The 16,812-nt window shown below is 39.8% G+C and overlaps 1 protein-coding gene across 1 annotated transcript; it reads left to right on the top strand.

Moving 5' to 3' along the window:
- The first annotated feature begins 284 nt into the window (after positions 1-284).
- Positions 285-16,454, top strand: irak1 (interleukin-1 receptor-associated kinase 1). Its single transcript, XM_062541370.1, has 14 exons — positions 285-563; positions 989-1,156; positions 1,243-1,386; positions 1,509-1,597; positions 1,862-2,065; positions 3,150-3,214; positions 4,561-4,675; positions 10,251-10,363; positions 11,863-12,070; positions 13,002-13,070; positions 13,179-13,403; positions 13,670-14,126; positions 14,286-14,405; positions 14,719-16,454. Exons 1-14 carry the CDS (start codon positions 458-460, stop codon positions 14,775-14,777), a joined length of 2,142 nt encoding a protein of 713 aa, XP_062397354.1. The 5' UTR covers positions 285-457; the 3' UTR covers positions 14,778-16,454.
- The last annotated feature ends 358 nt before the right edge of the window (positions 16,455-16,812 follow it).

Below are 16,812 nucleotides of genomic sequence, written 5' to 3'. Positions count from 1 at the left end.
TAAAAGCATGTTTTCGTGTTGAGTTCAATACCGGTAAGCAGTTTATGTCTGCTCACTTACGGCTCTTTAGGACACTAAACATTGGCCTATGGAACGTAAAGTCGTCTTTATCGTTATCAAAATAACGTAATTTCAGCAGCTGTATGTAACTACCATCCACGTGTGACACCTACTGTGCAGTGCCACTAGGTGGAAACCTTATGACAGCATGGATTTTTTTCCCCAGGAGGAGGGTCTGTGTGGTCTGTGCTCAAGACAGTGTGCGCATTGGATGACCACTGGATTTAGCGACAGGTTAGCGTTGCGTTCTAACTAAATTGGCGATTGACATGACCATTGATCTTAATCTACTTGAGTTATTTTGAAGCGGCGATGGTACAGAGCTTTCTAATAGTCTTTATGGGATGTCATTTGGAAAAGTGGAGATAAAATCTTACGTACGCGACACTTCCTCAGTATGTCGAAAACTAAAATCGTTTACATTCATGAGTTGCCCCCAGTTGTGCTCTACGACTTCACAAGGCTAATGGATACCCTTTCACAGTCAGATTGGATTGGATTTGGTAAGAAACCATAATGAATGGATCGTTAAAGGACTCACTCTTTGACTTTGATAATGAAATGTGGCTCTAATTTTGGATAGGTGGACATTCGGATATTTGTCTGGTGTTAGCTGATAAGTTAACTTAGCTAGCTAACGTCAGTTATCCCACGATTAGCTACCAAAACGGCCAATGAAGGCAAAGACAGACACGATAACACTGTGTTTAGGAAACAGCTGATTTAGCTAGTTGTTATTTTTTGTAATCATTATTTTAAACTAGCTTTTATGAAGGGGATGGACAGACAGGAAGCACTAAAACACCAAGTTGCTCCTGAGAATGAGTGACTGGTTGGGAGAAACACCCATCCACGCAAATCCACTAGGATTATGTTCTTCTGAACGATTCATTCATGACACTTTTCCCCCCATGTTTCACTATCACAGCCTCGCACGTGGTACGGGATCAGACGGAACTTCGACTGATAGAGCGTTGTGAGGACAGGACAGACAGGCTAATGCACATTTGGAGCTGTCGCAATGGCACTGTGTCAGATCTAATCACCATTCTCACGGACCTGAAGATGTACAGAGCTCGAGATATCATCTTCAACTGTGAGAACCATTCGCCTGTAGTTGTATACGAATATCAATAGTGTTCTCCCTTCGCCCTGTCATATCTTTTATCATTTTATTCACAGGGATACAGACCCAGTCACCCACGGTAGAGCAACCTCCCTGCCCCCATCGTTTACCACCACGGTCACCACCACGGTCGTCTTTTTCACCACCATCATCTTTGTTCTATCCAGTCAAAGAGCCCAAGCATACCAAGCCAGTGTCAGGTTAGGCACATTTTCATATCCCCCAGGATTTTGTTGATCATGCTTTTCGCTTTTTTGTTTTTACGAGCTTGTGACATTTGTTTCAGAATGTCATTGTAAATCAACAATTTTTTTTATCACAGAATCTAAACATCTACCCTTACCTGGCCCTCCACCAGCTGAGTTGGTGTCTCATGAAGGGAGAAAGCCCACTGCTTTACCAGAAGCTCAGGTACAAAGCTTCATTTAACTTTAGGCAACTTTTTAACTTTGTGTAGGAAGTGTAATGTGACTTGTTCACACAAACTGGAGCATCATCTCACCATCACCCTGATATTGAGCTCGGGGCCCTTTGGTTGTGATGAGTTGGCACCTCTCAGTATTCGGGTGTGACATTTGTGGGTTTACAATATGTCATATTGTTACAATACAAGATAGTGCAGAATAATATAATGTTTGATATTTTTGGTTCTGTTTGCAAACACTGTTTTTTCAGGCCTCTTCCTCTCAGCCAGCTAGCCTGAAATCGGTGGATCTATACAATTCCCTCTCCTCCTGCGCCATGTTCTGGTCATTTGAGGAGATTCAGAGAGGGACGGAAAACTTCTCTTTGGCACGCCAGATCGGAGAGGGGGGGTTTGGAATGGTGTACAGAGCCACTATGAGAAACACTGAATATGCTGTGAAGAAACTGAAAGAGGTATCTCAATTTAATGACTCGGACACTAAGAACCAGACATCAGAAAATGGTCATGTTTATTGTCTGGTTCAGTGGGTGTTTTTGTGGTGTGTTGTGACTTGACTGACATTCACCCAGGAGAAAATGTGATACTTTTTAATTGCTCATTACATGTCATGGCTTCACATTTCTATACTTCAAACTAGGGATGTCATGATATCAACATTTCAGAATACAATTATCATGACAAAATATGTCACAACAATGTTATTATAGCGATATCAATAGCAATCATTATAAAAGAAAGCAATCATACAGTATACATTCATTTTATTTTTAAGATTTTTCCCTCTTCAAAGATCACACTTTCTCTAATAAAACAAAATGCTCAAACTAGGTCAACAATATTAAACTGCTGTTTTTCGACAGATTACATCTGAACATGAAATTCGACAGATTAAATCTGAACATGAAATTGAACTAGGCCTATATATTCACTTAATTTATGACTATCTGTAGTTTCACTGTTTCTAAGCATAATTGCAATTGCGGGAAAGCCATCTAAAATGGCATTATCAGGAGACTTGCCATGACTTATGATGTTAAGCTATTGTACGCAAAAAAAAAAAAACAAGTTTAGACAAATTTAAGTACCCTACATTGCATACTGTCTGGAGCAGCTTACTTAGCGATTGCATGTATAGTGATGCTTCTGTTGCCTTTTTGACAGCTCAGTAATATCACAGTGCAGATACATGTATTTAAGCCTATATTCTACAAGCAAACCTTTAGCATGATCTTCAAATGCATTGTGACACTATAGGCATAATGCAAATAATATAAATGGAAAACGCCGCGAGACAAAAGAAAAGTTCACATTAAGCCAACAGCTTTGCATAACATTTCCAATAGGCCAGTTAGCACATTAGCCAACTTTTTGTGTAAACTGGGTTGCCATGATGCTACATACAACATATAAACAGACAACCTTATGTCTAAACCTGTGTACCTCTGTGTCGGTCTCGCATTGCAACAACCCTTGAATGATCTAGTCAAAGATCCTTTAACCCTCCCTTATCTAGTTTACCATTTCCTCTCTTTCCAGGATTCTCAACTTGACTGGACATTAGTGAAACAAAGCTTTAAAACAGAAGTGGAGAAACTCTCATTGTAAGATGACTTTTTAAGTTGCAAAGCCCTATCTCTTGCTTTTTTTCTTCTTTAAATATTTCTGTTGGATACATGTCTATCAAAGGCACGCATGCTTTGTTTGTCATGTACTTTACATAGATCACATCATATTGTTACAGCAATCTCTCTAGAGTCCATGATGTTTCCCAGAAGATAAGAGTAAATTAAGGGAAATTTAGAACCCATATAAATGTGTTGGTTGCATAATGTGATGTACCAGTGAGAACCATGAATTTGTCATCACAACTGAAGTGATGTTATGTTTGCAATCAGTCTGCATCATTCTATACAACTTGTTGTTAATTCAGGTTCTTAGTCAGGTTAATTCAAGTTCTTACATGGAAATCCAACATGCTGCTGCTGCCGCTGCTGCATATCTCCTCATCTGCCTGCAGGCCTTGCAAAATCAATGGGCTTCCTTTTCCTCTGCAATTCTTTTCAGTGGTCAGTGTTTTCTGTCTCTTGTGTGTCTCCTTTTCTTTTCCAAGGCCTTTGGGTGACATTCTAGCTTTGGTCTTAAAAAGCATGCATGAAACACCATTCCAATACGCCACAGGGCAGGTCTTTGATTGTAATCTGCTATGCCTTGGTCAAATTTAACAACATTCTGCCCACATTCCTAGCATGTAGTAGCCGGAAAAGCAAGGCACTTAACCCCAAGTTGCCCTTGTATTATAATCGGCATATGTAAGTTGCTTTGGATAAAAGTGTCTGCTAAATGAATACATGTAAATGTGCAATAACAAAGGGTACTCATGTCCATGGGACATCTTCTGATCTTTCGAGGCATCCAGTAGTTTATGACACATACTTATATAACAAGAACAACAACACATTCAGGCTGCTTTTATTTGCACTTTTGCACAATGTCCCAACTTATTCTATGTTGGGGTTGTAGACAAAGACGTGGAGCACCATTCACTTGTGCACTCGGGTCATATCCAACTAGACAGACGATTGATTTTGGAACTGGGAACTTTAATGTCCCTTTAATGTTGACTTCCTGGTTCTTGGAATGCAGCAGTGTTTTATTTGTTGGTGTTGTAGATGACAAATGTGCACATGCATGGCATCACAGAGAACCGATGCGCCTTCATTAGAGTTAATACTTGTCACTTGTAAGTGTAAATGTGACCCGTCAAGATGAGCCAATCTGATCAGAGCAAAACAATCAGAACTAAAGGATGAGGTTTGTAATGTGAACATAGTGCAAAGGTGTGTAGATTTGAAGGACAATAGATGTAGTTGTATAGACAATAGTAGTAGTTATAGATCATAACTCACCCTCTGTTCATGGGCTCTTGTGTTGTGCTTCACCATTCCAGATACAGACACCCCAACATCTTGGATTTTGCAGGCTACAGCATTGAAGAGGGAACCCATTGCCTCTTGTATGCCTTTATGCCAAGTGGGTCATTGGAAGATAGACTCCACTGTCAGGTAAGAATAAGGTTAGAATTTGATTCATATTATCTTTGGTTAAAGGTGGGGTAGGAGATGTTTGGAGCATTTTTTAACATGTTGCTTGAAATACTCTTCACACCCCTATTGCAACCAATTAATTTAAAGTTTTGACACAAAAATGAAAAGTTTTAGTGGCCTCTAGAACGAACAATCCAGGAAAAAACACTATCCAATCATACTGAACGGAATGTTAACGATGATTGGATTCTGATGCATGTATCAAACTGCAATCTGCTCCTCCCTCCCTCTCGTGAACAAGCGTTGCACGTTCCTGTACTCAAGAGGTGTGACTTCGGGGAAGTCTGAAGAAAGGGGTTGGAACTTTTGACCTGTGTTTTTTCAAAATGCAGCTTTGCTGGAATCGTTTTCTAGGATCTTGAGTTGCCTGACTGCTCTCATGTTTGCTTTCAAGCTCCATCCTTTCGATATTACTCATAAGCACCCAACTGATTATCTTTTTTGAGAAAGTACAGTTTTTGTAGCAAAGGCCTTTCGTAGTGTAGGGACTTTTTGCACTTCCTAGAACCCCTTTTTTCGTGCATTCGGACAGCATGGAACTAGGGATTATTGAGTTCCCCTGACCCCAGTACTTGTAACTATTTGAGTTCCTACTTTGGGAAATATCTTTCCCTGTGCATATGAGCACTGTGCACATACTAACTTGGCCAAGGCAGCAGAAGTACCACTTTTAACAATCGTTATAAAATAGTTCAGCTTCTTTTTAAATTTGCATTAAAACTGCATGAGAAGGCTGCAGAGGCTGACCACTGTCATGCGACAAAAGGATTAAGACAATGCTGTTTCTCTTTTAAATGCTTCCTGTTATCATGAGCTTCTAGAAGTAGCTTGTGACTAAATTGCAATGCTGTCCATTTCAAAACTTTGTTAAAGCCCTAGGAACTATAACTATAACTAACCCCAAATCAGAAAAAGTTAGGATGTGAAAAACAAAATGCGACAACAATGTACAAATGCTAACTTATCAAATGTCGAAAATGAAAATGCTGACTATTTCATGGAAATATATGTTAATTCTGAATTTGATACCAGCAACATGTTTTTTTTATTTAAAAAAAAAAAAAAATGGGACGGGGCTAAGAAAATGCTGGAAAGGTTGTGTGATGATAAAGAAAACAAAAGGAGAAATAATTTGGGTAACTGGCAAAGTTAGAAGTAAAGTCTATTAGAAGTAAAGATGTAGAGGACGTATTCATTACTCTATGTAAACTTGTGCATCACCTACAGTAAATAATATCATTAAAATTAACATATATTTTCCATGAAAGTCATGTGTGTCACTTTCAACATTTTATATGTCTGCGTCCTTTCTGCAGCTAAATATGAGTTTACGAGATTTGCTGATAATCACATTCTTTTTTATTTGCATTTTACGAAACGTCCCAACTTTTTCTAATTTAGGGTTGTATAAAGTGTCCACACTGACCATTGATTATAAAGTCTCCCCTTGGGTTGATGAATGAGAGCTTTTGAATTTGCTGAAACAAGTTATGGATGGATTTCGATGAAATTTTCAGGAAAAGTTTTGAAATGACCCAAGTGCTCCGTATCACTGTCTGGATCCAGGAGGCGGTTATGTTTTTGTTTTGCGGAGGTCTGCGCTCTCAGAGTGCTTTTCTAGTTCTTCGTGTGAATGTCCTTTTATAACTTTATCATCACTTAATGTTTTAAAGCTGGTGTGTGCTAGCAGGTGGCGTGCAGGTGTGAAAAAACACCAAACGGTCATGACCTGTGTTTGACTATGATTGATCTGATTCTGTTGCATTATCAGCATCAGGCTTGGTTGTTTTCAGTTAACAGTGAACAGTCACTTCCTGTTTGTCTTCACTACTAAACTACTAAAACATGCTGGTGGGCTCAGTGGAAAATCACCAGGGAGTAGGCAGTCTCCCATGCCATATTTAACAGTAGAAACCATGCTTGTGAGTAACAGGCTTGCATTTCCATACTAAAAAAAAACAGTTGTGAATTGTCAGGCCACCATGAAACCATGTTAAAGACTAAAGACATACAGTAATCACACCCATGCTAAAGTTGACTAAAAAGAGGAATATAAAATCATCTTTTGAGAATAGATTGTAATGCCTTATTAAAAAAAAATAGTAAAAATCAAACCGCTAAGGACGCTAATTTTCTTAGTGATTGAAGAATGTATCGTAGATAGATAAATGTTCTTCCTTAAATACAGGGGGCATAAGTATTTGACCCCTATGTTAAATTCCCATAGGAGCAGGAGGATTTTTTATATGTTTTTATTTTTAAAGGCCAGCTATTTCATGGATCCAGGATATTATGCATCCTGATAAAGTTCTCTTGGCCTTTGGAATTAAAATAGCGCCACATCATCACATACCCTTCACCATAGCTAGAGATTGGCATGGTGCTTTTTCCAGTTAGCTTATTAGCCTGTTTGATGCTTATTGAGCTCAATGCAAATCAAACAGGCTAATAGGCTAACTGGAAAAAGCACCATGGCAATTAAAAAAAAAAGGAATTCACCCGTGTCCCTATGCCTATCTAGGCATGCAGGAGTTATTCTTCAGCGGGCATATCGAGAGGACCAGTTCAGGCAACAAGGGCAACTATAGAGAGTCGGCAGAAGTGATGGCATTTGCAGACTTCATCAGTTTTCACTGGCATGTCCAAAACCACTCAAAACAATTGTATTATATTTTATTTAATTTCAGCAATAGCCACCCAAGGCTGTTGCTACATCCAATCTGCCATTTATATCTAAAGTCTTTTAGAGGCAGTGGCATTTCCAGGACCACCTGAAACAGGATCCTCTTTTTGGGTCATGTCTGTCTGGACAAGATTAGATTAGATTAGATTAGATTACACTTGTTTATCATTGTGCAGAATACAAGTACAGAAGCAACGAAATGCAGTTGGTGTCTAACCAGAGGTGCAAAGAAAAGCAATAAAGTGCAAATTATGTACATACAAGAGAATAATATAGAATAATATAAAAAGTGCATTTCATCCTAACTACAGCACAAAAACTGTTTTGGTTATGATAACGAAAAGTCCCCTCTATGCTGCTGATGCTGGACTTCTGTCCAAACTCCTACTCCTGGACCTCACTGCAGCCTTTGACTCCATCTTTCATTGGCTTCTGGAATCTCTTGCCAGATTTGGAGTCCATGGCCATAAGTGGTTCACTTCCTACCTCATGAACAGGACACAGTTTGTGCCTCTCAACGTCCCTCCTCGATCCTCGTTCCCACTAATCTACTGTATAACTAACACTGGATAGACTACCCCATTGTTGCCGCCCCATCATTCTTTATCTAGATCAGTGAGGACAAGGACCGAGGAAGGAAGGGAGGATGTATGAAACACGGATGAGAGGCACCCAGTTTGTGCAGATGATCAGCTGGAAGTCGGAGGGCACTGTGGTTGTAAAGGGGACTCCCTTTGGGGGCTCTGCTATTCATCATCTATCTCCTCCCACTTGGCTGTATCCTTCGGCAACACAGTGTTCAGTTTCACTGATAGGCTGATGTTATGCTGATAACATCCAGCTTCAACTTGTCAGAGAATTACTTAAAACTGAATAGCAAATATAGCTGCAAGTAGCAATGAGGGGACCAAGCAACTCAATGCTATTATAACAGACATGTGGCTGTCAGCACTCACACCAAGTTTCCTATGCTCGTCCTGCTTCATTGTATGGAAGCCCATTTCCGCCAGGGAAATAAAAAAATAAGTTTATGCTAAGTCAAAATTTTGAGCTATTAAAGTCATAGGCATATTAAATTAAATTTAAGATTCTGCTGCTCACATTCAGGCCTTACATAATCATGCTCCCACTTGCCTTGCTGACCTAGTGGGAAATTACACACCTGACAGCTCACTAAAATTGTCCTCAGCAGGTCTACTCAAAATACCAAACATGAACCTTAACGCCGTGGGAGAAAGAGTACTCTGTCAGTCTACCCCTAAGCTCTGGAATTCACTTACCCTTCCCATCAGACAGACTTAATCTGAAGACCTGAAGAAATCTGAAAGTTGTCATTCATAGCTCTTATGTGAATACTCAGAGCACCATTCGGGAATGTTTTCTTGGCTTTTCCGATGTGTTGAACGGCTGAGATGCTCCGTTGTTCACGTATGTACATGTTGTTTGTCCAGGTAATGCCTGATGGTGCTGCATCAGGTTATGGCCTGAGACCCTAGAGACCCTATGCAACCTTTTCATAGTCATACAATCGCTTAGAAATCGTTGTTTTGCTTGACTGAGCAGTTTTATCGAAAACAGTAATATTTCCTCCCGCCCCCCAGTGTCCCTATCCACTATTGCAACCTTGCAGTTTGTTCAGGAGGCGATCGCTCCTTGTTTACATCTGGAAGGCTGAGACGCGTAAGGAACAAGAAGAACCACGCTTGCAATTTATATATTTATATATAGCCTATATATGTACAGTATAAATATACACGCTAAAGCTGTCGGGGAAGCTCTGCAGAGAAATATGCAAGCATAAAACGAGCGAAAACGAAACCGGAGATGAAATCGCCAATCCTGCATAGTTTTTCTTTAAGGGCTTGTAGGCCAGAGTAAGAGAAGTGGCTCCCAGAGCAACATTTGTCCACTGCTATGTCCATCGCCTAAATCTGGTGTTCAGTCATGACATTAAGTACATTCACAGGTTAAAAGTAGTCTTTGTTCATACGTGCTCACCTTCACATGCTTCACATTCTTTTCCAATCCAGCAAGAGAGTGGGAATGCTTCAGAAATGTGTTTGTGCTAGAATGCCTAGCAGGGTTCCAATCTGTTGGAATTTCTCCCCCAGGGTTGTAAATACAGTTGCCTCTAATTATGACACATTCACTCGATGGTCAAGCCAGCGTCCATCTATGGATGACGAGACTGACACATTTGCTTGATGTGTTGAGGGCTAAATTAGATTATTACTTTGATTTCATTTTTTACGTTTTACTTTTGAGGAACTGTTTTCATGTTTCACACTGATGATGTATTTGATGTCTTGCAACACAAATTAATGGATGCCTCCTTTTGCATAGAGATCCATAGAAAAATGCATACAAGTGTTAAATTATCTGAAAATAGAGTGGGACTGAGAAAATCTACAACAGAGCTGATAAGATGGCTCTGCCTTCTTTTTCTCTTACTGACATGAATAAAATCTTAGATTTCATTCATGTCAGTGTCAGGGCCTAAACCACCTGGTGCTTTCCCAGACTTGTCAGAAATGTACAGTCATCTCTCTGACAAATCAAGGACAAATTGAAAATACAACTGCAGGATTTGTATTGAAATGCTGAGATCAGTTTTTAGCAAAAGCTTTGAGATGTCCTGAAGTTCGGCAGGGGTTGTTTTTCATGCCTGGAAAGAATAAACCGTTATACCAGGGAAAAATGTGTTGATGTCACTTCAACACCCCGGAACTCTCATTTCACACCAACACCATTCAAATACAACTTCCTTCCTGCCTTACTTTTACAACCGTGTGTGTATGTATGTGTGTATATATAAACAAATGTATACATAAATGTATTTCTACTTTTTAGGACATTCCTGTGCTCTCCTGGTCTCAACGCTTGGGAGTGCTGTTGGGAGCTGCAAAGGCCCTGCAGTTTCTTCACTCCTGGTCACCACAGGTCATCCACGGAGACGTCAAGAGGTGCTGTACTCTTCAATATACTATGTGTACTTATGAGGAATGTGCAGCTTATACGTCAAACTTGAGGTTTATTGAGGCGCCGCTGTGGCGCAACTGGCCACAGCGCCTGCCCTACATTTGGTTCCAAGTGCCGTTTCCCGATTCCACCTCACCTTTGTTTCCCACTCTCTTCCTGTCAGTCATTTCACTATCCTATGTGAGTAAAGGCGAGAAAGCCCAAAAAAAAAAACCTTGAGGTTTAACTAGTTTCGTTTCAGCCTCATATCATTGCGTGTCATCTGCCCTGTGTGACTGTGTGAAACTGATCTTCTCAGATCAGAAAGACTTTTCCCTGCTGATTTTGCTGGTTTGCAACCCAACGTTGGGGGTCCTGATCAATTGGAGGATTATGATTTGCATCCTATTTGCACACTAGATAGACTCATTTGTATTTATACAGGAATGTGTGTGTGTGTGTGTGGCATATCTTTCAAACAGTTCATTCGATTGATTTCAAACATGCCAGGTGTCTTGTTACCGGCACGAGTAAGTGCATTGCCAAGTTTGACATTGTTTGGATAAGAAATGCAAAAGATATTGTTAAATATGTTGGTAAAAGAAGCACACATTGGCTTTCACCGATCGATTATAGCCACTCCTCTCTCATACAGCACTGTAGGCTACTGAGGATGAAAGCGGGGCTTTGAAAAAAGTTAAGCGAGTGCAAGATATGTGGGTGATTATCATGTCTGACATCACCAATCTAGACCACTTATACGGTTTGCTTACATAATGATTCCACGAATTTTGCAACACTACGGCAACAAACACAGGTATGCAGTAGCTGTTCAAAACAGCATAAAAATGATGCGCAATACTAACACTTTGAATATCTCAGGCTACTTTGGACTGTTTTTAGACTTGGAATAAACAAACGACAATTCCGACTGCAAGGTCTCAAATTGAAACGATTGAATTTAAGGATGCTTCTACATGGAGTTGCAAACAAACTGTGATGTCACTTGTGTCTCACGCACATGGGAGAATTCACCTCTAATTACTTAAAGTTGTCTGATCACTGGGAATGTGCCAGAACCAACACTTCCATGCCACACCACTCAGGAAGTAGCATTTTGTTTTACCATCACTTTAAGACGAATAGGACCAATTGAACCATTTAAGTTGAGTCACATGGAAGTATTACTGTGGAAGAACGCCACTGTTTTTCAAAGGGCCATGGAAGGCTACGCTGCAGCCTGTCATAATGCCTTGATGTTCTTGTTAGGATTTTTGTTTACCACCAGAGGGCACTGTCAACAGCTAAAGCGTCACAGTTGTCAATATTGCTGCATTGTATATGTGTCTCATTGGGTTGTTACTGTTGTTCAGTCAGATATTCTGTCTGTGTTCTTTCGTAATTGTTTTTATAATCACTGTTTGTAATGACTAATGTGTATAGTGGTTTGTCTTCTGGCTTCACTCATAAATCTCACAGATGCACACTCGCATTCCTTTCCTAGTTCAAACATCCTCCTTGGAGAACATCTGGAGCCTAAGCTGGGAGACTTTGGGTTGGCTCGATTATGTCAAACCACTTGCAGGGCCACAGGCAAGACGACCACTGTTGCTAAGACGAAGAACGTGCAGGGTACACTGGCATACTTGCCTGATGAATACGTGAAGGACGGTCTGCTGGGAGTGGAGATTGATGTATATAGCTTTGGAGTGGTGAGTTCCCTGAAGCTTGCATTAAAGGAGCTGTGTGCAATTCTGTGGGTTTTGAGTTGTCTTGAATGCAGACACAGGGCCCTCTTCCATTGACTTGCATTGTAGTTAATACAGTGATACATCGAGTACAAAGTGTTTTTTTGTATGCAAACTAAAGAGGATATCTGGACAACAGAGCAAAGGCTAGGGGTTTTTGACACTACATCTAAACGGTTCGTTTTGTCCACATTCTGATCCGATTCGTAGCTCATTATATAATACAATATTTTATAATTTAAGATATAAAATATAAATATAAAATTATAATAATGTAATCATATCTACTCATGTTAATTCTTATTTTATTAGTAACAATTATTGTTATTACATTTTGATAATATTGTATAATATTTTCATAATTATTATTTGAAAATATACTTTTGAAAATAAACACAACAAATATCAGTTTTTCTACACCAAATACACCAGTTATACCAACTATTAAATATAACGACTCATTTACTGTTCAATTCCTGCTGCAGTACCTTCACTTCAAAGGAGCTGTCATATACGGTAATATGACAGCTCCTATGGTGTAAAAGACAATAGAAATAAAAGTGTGACGCCTCTGCACAAGTTCCGGCGGTATCATGGCCTTTTATGATGACTGGTGGAGAGTTTGCCTATGCTAATTAAAAACAATTGGCACCCCCTGGCAATTTAAGAAGACATGGTGTTCAGTATGATAAGAATAAAGCTGTGAACAATTCCGAGGTTTAAGAACACTCTTGTGAATCTGCTTAAGAGTTTTCATAGGACCTTCTTAAGAAGTAAATGTAAGAAAATAATTCTAAGCACAATATTGGTGAATGAGGCATATTGCTCTTTTCACAGATGTGTTATAGGTATATGCATTCTTTCATATCTTGCTGTCTTATTGCCATAACTGTAGGTTTTGCTGGAAGTGCTGACTGGCAGAAGAGCTTTGGAAGTTACTGACCGATCGAAGCCTATATACCTGGTAATGGCAATGCCTTATTTAAAAAAAAAATATATATATATATATATATATACGCTGTGTTTTATAACTCTGAGATGAACACTAACATATCACTCCTTTCACTCACAGAAAGACTTGATCACAGAGCTTGACGATGATGAACAAAGCACCCGCGCTAGTAAACCTGGTCAGACTGAGACCATTTCGACAGCAGCACAACACATCTGCAGGAGTCATCTGGACCCTAAAGTTGTGACTGGAGGCAGACCTGTCCCCAGTGGAGCTCTGGAGATTGCTCAGCTAGCTTGCCAGTGTCTACATCGCAGGAGGAAGAAAAGGCCCCCGATGGCTGAGGTATGTGTACTGTATGGGTGTTATCGGTTCTGTGACCAAGACAATTTGTCATACGCTGCCATGCTCTCCTGGTGACACACATTAGCTGTGCTTTACTATGTCCGAGTGGTAATTATTTCCCCCCTTAGAATGTAGCAGTGCTTAAATTCTGGTTTCAAACAAAGTTACTTGTCTCTCTTCATCCTTATGGATTGATTAATTGATTGATCGTTGATTTGTCAGATCTTGCAGCCACGTTAAGTGTTTATTTCAATTATATTTTGCAGGTATTCAAGACACTCCAAAACAGCTACAAGGATCAGATCTACACTTGCAGATCAACAATCAACATCTCGTCAGAGCCCCCTCAACCACCTCCACCTCAGACGCCGGCCTGGACGGACCCCTCTATGGAGGCTCTGAGTTCTGAATTCTCAAAGCTAGGACCTCAAGAAGACACATACTGCTGCACTCAACATGTCCACTTGCCTTCTCTCAGTTCCATGACATCCTCATCTGAATTTCAAGAAGCTGACAGCAACAAAGACACATTGGGCGTGAACTTTTCCAGCCGCTTTCCCTGTGAATCAGATGAGAGTCAGGGCTTCTCACAATACTTTAGTTCTTCCGACTCTTCTACGCTTCCCAAAGGTAACATACCTGGGACAATTCAGAGCCTGGGAGATGGGGACTACACTTCATCTGGCTCGCTGTCAGGTCGTTCACAGACCAGCTCAGCATCAGGTACAGCTTGTTATTTCAGAGAGTTCGCATGGCTTTATATCTTAACAGCTCCTTGTTCTAATGACAAAGAAAATGCAGCATGTAAATGGAACTGTCTCACTGTCATAAAACAAGTAAATGTCTGTAATTTTAACGCTCTCCATTTTCACATATTTACAGGTTTATCTAGTGAAGGAATTGTGGTTAATGCTGCGAAACAGCAATTGGTACACAAAATGACACTTTATGAAAAGGGATTGCTCGCTTCATCTGGGTTGTTTTCCTCTGGGAGTGGCTCTTGTAAGTTCCTGTTCATAACATTTTCCATAACATTTCTCAACTGATCACTTAATTTATAGATATGGGACTTTAGTTTGTATTATCCTTAGTATGTCTATGGTGGGGTACTCCGTGACCTTGAGAAACGGATATACATATGGTCAGAATTCTCCTTTAATTTCACAGGTTCATTTTTACTTTTGGAATGAATATTTTGATACTACTTTTGATGCTAATGAACTATAGACAGAAAATGCAACTTAGCTATATTCTATGTAGTATTGATAATTGAGTGCTGTACAAAATCACAAATAATGTTAACCTCTCCTTGCAGATGGTGAAGAAAGTACCCAAAGCCAGGAGCCAGTGGAGAGTGAGGAGTTTGAATACTAGCCAACATATAATACCCATCTATGCAACAATATATGTTACAGTTAAAGTATCTGTCATAATGTGTCCAATTCAAGATACTTTTCCGCAGTGGTTCTTAGTTAAAGGAACCATATGTAGGATTTTGGCCAAAACTGGTACTGCAATCACTTTCAAATTACGATAGAGCGATGTATCCCCTCCCCCTTCCCCCGACTCGAGGTTGCCATGCTAGGCTGCGGGATCCAGCAGGAACGTAAGCACTAGGCTGCTACAAGGAGCTTCCAATGGCAAGTGCTATTGTTGTTTTCCTCAGGGTCTCAGTATAATGATAGAGAAACTGGCTCTGAAAGTGCATTTCTAATGTTAGAAATGAGAACTCGCCGTTTTTATTTCCCAAACAATACCTTTTCAAGTCGATGACCCACCTCCTCCATATGTGGCAACATAACATTGCTTTGCACAATAATGCATAACTTTGTTCGACTGTCATGAATATTTGAAATGTTTATTCATATTAAGTACAAGTAAGTTAGCCAAACATAAATTAATCTTGCCTGTCGAGGAGAATTAGCAATGTTGGCGTTTGTCTTCAAATTCTTCTCCGTTTTCAGCCGTCTCCATCTCTTATACAAATCCTTGTTTTATTTCGGACTTTGTCACAACGTTTTGTAACGTTAGACATTTGTTTATCCAACACGTTTGTAGCTGTAGCTGTGGAAACCCGGATGCCGAAACACTACTGACTTTGTGATTAGTAGATACTGTAGGTGGAGGGTGGCGCATCATGCCAACACACAACATGTAAGCATCAATATCAGTTGAGGGCTGCAACTTCACTGTCTTTTAATGACAATATCCTGGCCGGACTACTGTTGTCAGTAATATAAGTATTTGAAATTAGCATGATTTTTTAATGTCTAGTGACATATCAGGGCCATTTTATGATTAATTGAAATGCATTTCTTACATACGGTTCCTTTAATGTAATGAGTTGCCTAAGCCCTATTCGCACGGGATTAGTATTACCTGTGGACCTTTGGTGATTTGTGATAATTGCGGAGAATGTCTGAGATCTTAGTCCCGTGCGAATGTGCCATGTCTGTAATTTGTAAAGTAAAAATTCCGCCGCAAATTACCTACTATATTTCGCCAAACACAGACGTCCGGTGATAATACTAATCCCGTGTGAATCTGTATCTCAGTGATTGCTGTTGCAATTGCATATCTTTTCTACTTTCTGTGTTGTTTTCGGACGTTAGCATACGACATATCCGGGTGTAATGTCAGTGAAAATAGAGTAATTTACAGACTTTGCTTATCCCGTGCGAATGCGCTGCAAGTAACACAGAGGTGGGGCGATAATTTGAAAATGACCTGTGGTCCACAGGTAATACTAATCCCGTGCGAATAGGGCTCTAGTGTTCTGCATCACTGTGATAGTTTTGGATCTTTCAAGAGGGCTCTGTTTCAGTTTACACTTTATTCATTAAAGGGACACTTCACCGATTAGCATTAAGCTTTGTATCTTTAGAAAGCCAGTCATGTTTTTGAATGGTTGTGCATCATTCCCTCAGTTTGCCTTGAGATGGGAAAAATACGGATTTCAATGAAACCCATGAATAGGACTTCCTGCTTTCAATGACGTAAAATGATGATTTTTACATAATTGAAAGCAGGAAGTCCAACAATGAAATCCGTATTTCTCCCATCTCAAGGCAAACTGAGGGAATGATGCACGACCATTCAAAAACATGACTGGTTTTCTAAAGATACAAAGCTTAATGTTAATCGGTGAAGTGTCCCTTTAATTCTTAGAGCTATGTTTTGGTTTGTATATGTGTGGCATTTTTGTTTAGTTTTCATCATTGATATTGTATTGACATTATTGTTATAATTAGTATTTTTGCATTATTGACATTATTTGGATCATTACTATTTTGCAAAGGTGTCCGCTAAATACAATAACCATAACTATATGCATATGTGCTCTAATCTTAAAGGTTGCTTGCATTGACCCATAAGTTCAGAAGTACATTTAGCCTACCTTCATAAGCAC

The sequence above is a fragment of the Sardina pilchardus genome, chromosome 7 (genome assembly GCF_963854185.1).
Source record: "Sardina pilchardus chromosome 7, fSarPil1.1, whole genome shotgun sequence".
NCBI lineage: Eukaryota > Metazoa > Chordata > Actinopteri > Clupeiformes > Clupeidae > Sardina > Sardina pilchardus.
Note: the sequence above shows the minus strand (reverse complement) of the source record. Positions and strands in the feature narration are given on the sequence as shown.

What these genes read in the sequence shown, in the direction of transcription:
- irak1 (XM_062541370.1), top strand. Translation starts at nt 458, where the DNA reads ATGTCGAAAACTAAAATCGTTTACATTCATGAGTTGCCCCCAGTTGTG. An exon ending in TCGAGATATCATCTTCAACT is followed by an intron (nt 1,157 to 1,242) that starts GTGAGAACCATT and finishes TTTTATTCACAG; the next exon opens with GGATACAGACCCAGTCACCC. An exon ending in ACAGACCAGCTCAGCATCAG is followed by an intron (nt 14,127 to 14,285) that starts GTACAGCTTGTT and finishes ACATATTTACAG; the next exon opens with GTTTATCTAGTGAAGGAATT.